The 8,663-nt window shown below is 32.1% G+C and overlaps 1 protein-coding gene across 1 annotated transcript; it reads left to right on the top strand.

Moving 5' to 3' along the window:
• Positions 1 to 437: 437 nt before the first annotated feature.
• On the top strand, positions 438 to 5,562 carry LOC114178825 (diacylglycerol O-acyltransferase 2D-like). The gene is made up of 9 exons (XM_028064938.2): positions 438 to 756; positions 843 to 917; positions 1,087 to 1,172; positions 2,586 to 2,692; positions 2,774 to 2,929; positions 4,012 to 4,098; positions 4,252 to 4,349; positions 4,895 to 4,982; positions 5,253 to 5,562. Exons 1-9 carry the CDS (start codon positions 533 to 535, stop codon positions 5,352 to 5,354), a joined length of 1,023 nt encoding a protein of 340 aa, XP_027920739.2. The 5' UTR covers positions 438 to 532; the 3' UTR covers positions 5,355 to 5,562.
• The last annotated feature ends 3,101 nt before the right edge of the window (positions 5,563 to 8,663 follow it).

Here is an 8,663-nt window from a genome sequence, read left to right on the forward strand (position 1 = left end):
TGTTGTGTTTTTTTTACGTTTTGATTTTAAAATATATGTTTTTTAATTTAAGGTGGAACAATTTTTGGATAGGCTGAAAAAACCAAATCAATTGCTTTTTCAAATGAAACTCCCAGTGACAGAAGTGGAACTAGTCATTTTATCATCTCATCTTCTGAAAAGTAACAATCATCTTCTTTTTCTGCCATCAAAAACAACTGAACATTAATTTTCACTGTTAACCTTCTTCAGATAAAAAATGGTTTTGTCCAATCACAAATAATCATAATAAATTAATAACAAGAAAAAAAAAAGAAACAAGAAACCCCTTTCCATGTGCCATGAATGAGCATATGTTTCTACAGCTTTATCTTAAGAAACTGAAAAAAAATAAAATAAGAACAAATTATGCACGAGACAAGAAGTCGATGGAAACTCCGAGACCAACCCACATGACATTTTTACCCCTCACACTTTCCCTAATTTACCCCAAGCCCCTCCCTTCCTTCATAAGACAACGCTTCCTCCTTCTCTTACGGCCTCCTATCAGACAATGCAGCGCGCGGCGGTGGCCAATGACCAACCACGGCGGAGCTCCGTCGGAGAGGCGGCGGCGGAGGGGGAGAAAGTGTTCAGGGGGGACGAGGAGTTCGGTGACGCCTCATCGAACTATTTGAAGACGATTTTTGCCCTGGCGCTGTGGCTCGGAACCTTTCATCTCAACGCAGGGTTGATTCTCCTCGCGCTTCTCGTCCTCTCTCTCAGCCAAGCACTCTTGTTCGTTTCTCTCTCATATTACTCTTCCCTTGAATGAGGTTAAGAAAGAGGCCCCTCTCATGTTATGTTATGTTATGTTATCTCAGGCTTATAGGTTTGCTTCTTGTGTTGATGCTGATTCCTATTGATGAAAATAGCAAGTTCGGTCGAAAATTAGCCAGGTACTTGTTTCTGTTTATAGCATGAACATTTTATATCAAAGGCGGTGATTAACTTAATATAAACTTTTGTATTTTCTTTTTCTCTTGTGACACTGGGTTTGAGTCTCTTGCTTTTCTGCTCGAATAAAATGTGTCTTTTTTCAGAAAAAGAAAATTGGGTGCGTTTCAGGTACATATGCAAGCACGTTTGCAGTTACTTTCCCGTCATTCTTCATGTGGAAGATATGAAGGCCTTTCATCCCAATCGTGCTTATGGTTTGTCCCTTACTCCTAACTCAAGTTTGACTTCTGAAGATTTTTCTTGGATGAAAGTGCATCTTTTTTCTCACTTGCAATTTGTTCCCTTCTAATGGAGATTGTTTACCCGTGATAATGATACTGAGACGACCAAAATTGTTTATGTAATGGACAAACTTCACCTCAGGAGCTAACTTTTGAGATTGAGTCACGTCCTAGTACTGTTATCAGATCACTCATAGTGCTCTATTATAAGTGGGGAACAACCTTTTGACTTATACCCACACACATATATTTACGTATAGTTTTTTTTGTTTTGTCTAAAATTGGCAAGATACTTTAAACAGATTCTTTTTTGGGTAAGTTTGTTCTGTGGTTTTTATACAATGAAAAAGGGTGATTGTAAAAGTGAGGGATTGATTTAGGAACGTTGAGAGAGGGGATTGCCTTACCCTTTGCTTGGTTGCTTCATTCATAATGGTAGGTGAAGATTGCCGGAAAAGTGTAACTTATAACCTAAAATGGTTGAAGGAGATCATTCTAGATAGAGTGGTAGTACTGGAAGTCTTAATTGCTGGCTAACTGTTTTTGCGTTTTGATTTCTTGAAGGGTTCTGGCAACAGGCTGTTAAGCAGTGTTAAATTAAATAAAAACTTGTTACTGAAGTGTTTAATTAAATACACGTTACTAAATGTTTCTAATTGCTCAAAACAACATGTATTGAAGTGTTTTTGTATTTTTTTTACTTTTGGAACAGTAAATATTTTCTTTTTCTTTCAATTAAAACTTTATAGTTGCATATTCTCAATCAATGTTATCTTCACAACTAGTTATAGTGTTAGTGTTTGAGTATCCTAATTTGTAAAATCAATTAAATGTGTAGACAAATATGAATATGATTAATCAAGGTTTGACATTAATAATATGTTTTTATTTAGAAATTGCAATTAGAAGTAGCTACTTTTGGTGTCGCTGATGCCCTTGCTGGTATGAGAGCTCATCAGAAGATGGCTGAATTTTTTATTCCACCACCTGAAAGCTTTGGATTCTGGCTTGGGGGATCAAGTTTCTTCTAGCTAGCTTTGTTGCTTTCTGTTCTTTGTCTTTTTTCTTTCCCTTTGTACCAAGAAAAAGAACTATCTAGTTTGAGGAGTGGATAGGCCACGTGATAGTGCTGATATTGTTCTAAACAGATTTATGCGAGTATTCATTTTGAAATTAAATAATTATTCATTTAGAGATTGAACGTTGCATAAATAAGACGTAGTGTCCTGAATGAACCGATTTATTTCTTATCCTTTACCAAAGCTAGATCTGAAACATGTTTGCAAGTTTTAAGCTAGCATATCTCTATGGTGATGATTTCTAATTTATCTGTGTTTTATTGTTTGTAGTTCATCAATATTTACTACAGTATGTCTCTTCATGCAGTTTTTGGCTATGAACCGCATTCAGTTTTGCCAATAGGAGTTGTTGCATTAGCGGACAACACGGGTTTTATGCCTCTTCCCAAAATAAAAGTTCTTGCTAGCAGTGCGGTAAGATTTTTGTAGACGTGTTTTGTAAGAAGCTTATTGAGGATATAATTTAAAAATTTTCTTATCACACTTGACAATTAGGTTTTTTACACGCCATTTTTGAGACACATATGGACTTGGTTGGGTCTGACTCCAGTGACAAAGAAAAGGTTTACCTCTCTGTTGGATGCTGGCTGCAGTTGTATCATAATACCTGGTGGAGTTCAAGAAACATTTCTCATGGAGCATGGTTCTGAGGTACAATGTTTTTCTCTCTTCCTCTTTAGTATATATTTTTTTTATATATTTGTATCCTGTTTTGGTAACTGAAAATGTTTATTCTTTTAGATATATTATAACTGATGTCAAATTGGAGTAATATGTTTGGTGCAGGCATTTTCTCTTGCTATGCAAGCACTTGGGCTACATTGCCATTTGAATGGTGCATGTTTGATAGTCTTAACTAGCACTTTTATTTCTTCCCCGTCTGATATTTCATGTCTATTTTGATGGAAAGGTGGGAAAATTACATTCTCTTGATTCATTTTATATATGTTATAGATCTAATATTAGGATCACTAACCTGAAATGTTTCAGCTATGGCAATATGACTTGCCAATAACTCTTAAGGTGTACTTGATTCTTGAGATTTGAGTAATGTAAAATATGAGAGATTATATAATTGGGGATTATGCATATTCTCCCTACCCTAAGGAACAAGGGTGATCAAGCTTGCATGTGAAGTGTGAAGCACTATACTTGCAAGTTAGAAATACAATGACCAACAAAAAAATAGTTAGAATTATTGAGCAGCAATGCCATTAGGCTATTTTATAAATGTACAATAATGAGCCAAGATACTGCTGGGTGTTATCAGTAGCAGCAAAGTCATACCCGTTTGCACACTGTGATGGTTGTTATAAAGAATGTAAAGTAAAGAAATATTTTATTGAATATGCCTCATGAAACTGGTGCGATCATAGTCCTGTTTATTTGAAATCTGACATTGGCTGTGAAGTCATTTCAATTTGATTATAGCAATGGGCCCACTGATTACAATCTAAACACCTTGTCCTTTTGTATGGTTGCTTTTGCAATTGAATCATTGTAAATCACAAAATGCCTAAAAAAATATGCATAGAATATATTCAGTACATCATATATGTTTGATAATTTGGTGGCTATACATTGCCTGATTGTTTTTTAAATAAAGGATGTTTTACTATTTGTAAAAATAGTCCGAAAAGGGGTTCCAAATAAAATGGGTTTGCAATATGAAACTCCTTTATATAATTTGTATTCAAGCAAGTTAACAATATTAAGAATCATTTGCTTTCTAGATTGCCTTTCTTAAAGCAAGGAGAGGATTTGTCCGGATAGCAATGGAGAAGGGCAAACCCCTGGTTCCAGTTTTCTGCTTTGGGCAGGTATTTATGTCTCACATTACCTGCACAAAACTGTTAAAACTAAAATGTCGCTGTGTATTATTTCCTTATCTGCTAATGTTGCTACTTTATGTTTCTGATTTTTTCTATTCATTCAAATAAACTATCACTTCCCTTTTGGTGTGTTTGCTACAGTCAAATGTCTATAAGTGGTGGAAACCAGGTGGGAAGCTATTTCTGAATTTCTCGAGGGCTGTCAAGTTCACCCCAATATATTTTTGGGGAATTTTCGGGTATGCTTTTCTTTTAAATGTCAACTTGCCACCTGCCAGTGATCTCATTTACATCTATTTTTCAGTTTCACTAGTCAAAGGGATTTTGCATGATGAATGAAACTAATTTTCTTAATTCAAACTTGAGGTTGTTCAAACAGTTTACTAGTCAAGGGGGCTTTGTTGCATGATGAACGAAGCTAATTTTCTTAACTCAAACTTGAGGTTGTTCAATGAATTAAATTCGACAAGATGGAACAATAGAAAAAACCGTTTCTAAAATGTCAAACCAATTTGAGAGTCAGTTTGGTACATAATATGGAAGGTCAGTTTTGTCTGGTTCGGCTTAAAATATTTGCTGAGAATGTGACCTGGAAAAGGTGGACTCAATTAAAGTTTTGCAGGATGCATGCATTTTACAATCAGCTTTTAGCACTTTTTATGTAGAATGGAATCATTGTTTTTTGGACAGCACTCATTGATCTACAGTATGCAGCTTAAATTACATCGTAGAAGTTGGATATCTGGCACTAATGTTTTACACGGGTTATACTTTCTCTTTTCAGATCTCCGATACCCTTTAAACATCCACTGCATGTGGTGGTGGGTAGACCAATTGAACTCGAGAAAAATCCTGAGCCAACTCCTGAGGAGGTATATTCTGGCATCCAGTAGCTTCTATCGTCTTCTTGTTATAAAAGTCTGCGTTTTGATCTTGTTAATAAGCGTTCATCTGGGTTTAACTTTTGAAAGGCATATCTTGCCTAGTCCTAAGCAGAAGGTTGCAATCCAAGATTTTCATGATATGGATAAACTATTTTTAAAAAGGTTCTTGTAAACAAGGGGTTATGCAAGATATTTAGAAATTTTAAGTTACACATAACTAAACTTTTTGTCTCTTATATTGCTTTCACTTTGTTTTAGGTTGCCAAAGTACATAGCCAGTTTGTTGAAGCACTTCAAGGTCTATTTGAACGACACAAAGCTCGAGCTGGATTTCCAGACCTTGAGTTGAGAATTGTTTGATAATTACACTTGTCTCTTAGGGTAGCCTGTATTTGGGAGTTTTAAAGATGGAGAGGGTTGAGAGGTTCATAATTAATGGAATGAGGTAAAATAATACTGTTGATTTTTGAGAAGCGATTATCTCTGCTGTTTCAGAAGTCAGTGGTGACAATTCATATTGTAAATTATAAATTTAACTCCCAATTATAAGTCAGAACAATTTATATCAGATATATTAATTATAATAACGATTAATTTAAAGCCATAATAAGATTAATCTAAAACCTTCGGAAATAAATTTGATTCAATTTTACAAAACCCTCTTGTAGAATGTTTGCATCTCGCTTTAATATTATTCTAGTCAACTATATCGGTAGTTGGAATTACATAACATTTGAGGTTGCAATTTATGCAATACCTATGGCATATCCTAACCTCCAATTATGTTTTTTCTCTAAAACTCCTTTTGGAGGATGAAATCTTAAAATGTTAATTGTTTCTTACTCCTGGATATACCCCTATCAGGGAATTACTTCAAGAAGTCCTATTCTTAAGGAATCATTTCCAATTTCTCTAATGACTACTCATAGTCACAATTATCTCAAACAAATAACTGAGTATCAAACAATAATCAACCATTGAATAATATAATTACATTTTTTGTTTCATTATATATTATTATTATTTTTTTTGAAAAATAGTTTATACATCGCACCATACCAGATTATTACAAAACTAAATCATCATTATATCAATAATAAGATGATAGTGTAGACAATATAGTTAACTAAATTATTTAAGTTATGTAAGTACTTTAGTTTCTATGCATAATTATACAAAAAACTATAGCTTGAATAAAGAGGTATCTCAAAAATAATTTTTAAGATAACTATTGTAAAAATTATATATATTTAGAGTCTTTAGATCATTATCAATGTATATTGTGTTTTCTTTAAATACACCGCAAGTCATGTAGAGCATGTATGAAACATTTTTATAATATCGTCGGTGTAAAAATTTGTTCATGACGAATAAATCAAAGTTAATATTATTTTCTCTAATATTACGAAAACTATTAAATTTATTGGACATTACTATTTCTATATATTTAATAGGAATTCTGGCAAAACTGACATAATAAAACCATTAAATCCGTTATAAAAACTAAAATAAATTTTCATTGAGATATTTAAAAGACAATGGATTTAATATGAATAAATGTAGTTTCAACAACTTAAGATCGATCTCAAATATAATCTTTAAAAACTGTTATCATAAAAGTAATTGATTTAAATGAGATGTGAAACTAGACATTGATTTAAAGTAATTGGAAGGCAAAGTCACTCGAAAAATAGTAGAAAAAAAAAGTATTTCTTAACAAATATCGAGTATTAGAAAAGTACTATTTATTAATGTTCGGTAATAATTATAAACAATGAAAGATCTAATAAATAGAATTATTAAAAAGGAATCAAATGTTAATCTTTACAAGTTCATCAGTTTCTTAGTTTAAAATCCTATTTTTTCTTTCAAATTTCTTTTTACGAATTATCACAAATCACTTAAATAAATATACACGAATATCCTAGTTATTTTAATTTATTTTCATTCAAAATCACACACGGATCCATAAGGATATTTAACAAACATAAGATTACTTAGTTTTTTGAAAGTGTTATATTAAGTATGTCCTACTAAAAATTACCATCTTATCTAATTCAATACATGGATTTACAAACAAACTCAACAATATAAGATCAATGTTATTACAACACATACCATACATCTATACATGTCACGATGTAAGAAGTTCCTTATATGTTTTTCACTATTTGATATTTTAGTTTATGTAGATTATTAATAAGTAATGAAATATGTGTCACAATATAAGTGTCAATATTTAATACACAAATCAATCAATAATTCACATATTATCCTATGTGAACACAATTTTTCATAATTCTCATCAATCTTGACAACCATTTTCATACAACATGCAAATTCAATCAACGCTAAACATTATTATATAATATAACTCATTTAACTATAAAACCATAAATTAATCGATATTCAATTTTTATTTATAAAAAGCATTCAAATCAATGAGTTTAAAGAGTCGGAAGAAGACTTTTACAAACTATATTGAGTTGTAATGTTACTTTCATTGCGAAAAATCCTTCGCTTGAGTGAAAAATATGGTTGAGAACAAGGTTACTTTTAGTTTTATTTTTGTTTAAGTTATGATAGGATTGATAGTGAGGTCTAAATTAATTTTATTTTCACTTGAGCAAAATTTCTTCATTTAAGTGAAAATATAAGAAAAATTATCCTTACCAGCAGAGTCAATCAACTTCAAAAGTATTTTCAAAAGCATTTTAAATCATGAAACTTTTAAGTAACTCAAAGGTTCGGTCCATATCATGATTTACTCGGACAATATGTTTTACTTATTTCGAAGCAACCTTACACCCTTAACTCATATGCATGCTTTTGCTAATATCAATTTCATAACTATTTATAAGAAAGATTATATAAGTTTATTCTGCTTATCTACACTATATTCAAAACTCTATTTAAAAAAACTTTATACTTATCATGCCTAACCTAATCACTATATCAACTCCTAAGTAACAATATTCAATACAAAACATTTTAAACAATCATTTATCAAATAAAATTTAACAACACTCAAGTTCAAACATTCACCGGTCTTTTCAACCAATCATAATCTCTACATAGAAATAAAAAATATAGCCACCATGTCACCTTCATCTTTTGAAATTTATTTTTCGGTTAATGATTTTGAAATTTATTTATCAAGGAAGGGGTAAGACAACTTCGTATGAACTTTGGAATTAACTTCGACCGACTATTCTTCGTACACTAACAGAAGTGGCACTTGAGCATCTCATTGAACTTGAACCCAACAACCCTGCAAATTTTGTCATGCTTTCGAACATATACAAGGATCTTGAAAGATTGGAGGATGTTACTCGGTTGAAGATTGCATTGAGAGATACCGGGTTCAAGAAATTACTGGGATGTAGTGTTATTGGGTGCAATGATAGTGTGGTGGAATTTTATTCCTTGGATGAGAGACATCCTGAGACAGAGAGTATATATCGGACATTGAAGGAATTGACGACTCTGTTAAGATTGAATGGATACGTTCCAAATCTTATGGATGTTGCTCATGGAAACTGAACGAGGAGAGAGTTATCTTGGCTCAGCACTGAAGAGTTACAGTTTAACTCCTTTTATTACTGTTGTAGTAAATATTCTTTTATTTAATACCTGATTTTTATTATGATAATCGTTATTTTAATTAAA

The sequence above is a fragment of the Vigna unguiculata genome, chromosome 3 (genome assembly GCF_037176805.1).
Source record: "Vigna unguiculata cultivar grain cowpea cultivar isolate G323 ecotype 2 chromosome 3, ASM3717680v1, whole genome shotgun sequence".
Lineage (NCBI taxonomy): Eukaryota > Viridiplantae > Streptophyta > Magnoliopsida > Fabales > Fabaceae > Vigna > Vigna unguiculata.

Bases quoted from the DNA above. Each gene is read 5' to 3' on its own strand.
- LOC114178825 (XM_028064938.2), top strand. From the start codon at position 533: ATGCAGCGCGCGGCGGTGGCCAATGACCAACCACGGCGGAGCTCCGTC. The intron at 918-1,086 runs GTACTTGTTTCT...GGTGCGTTTCAG, and splicing joins TTCGGTCGAAAATTAGCCAG to GTACATATGCAAGCACGTTT. The intron at 1,173-2,585 runs GTTTGTCCCTTA...CTCTTCATGCAG, and splicing joins TCATCCCAATCGTGCTTATG to TTTTTGGCTATGAACCGCAT.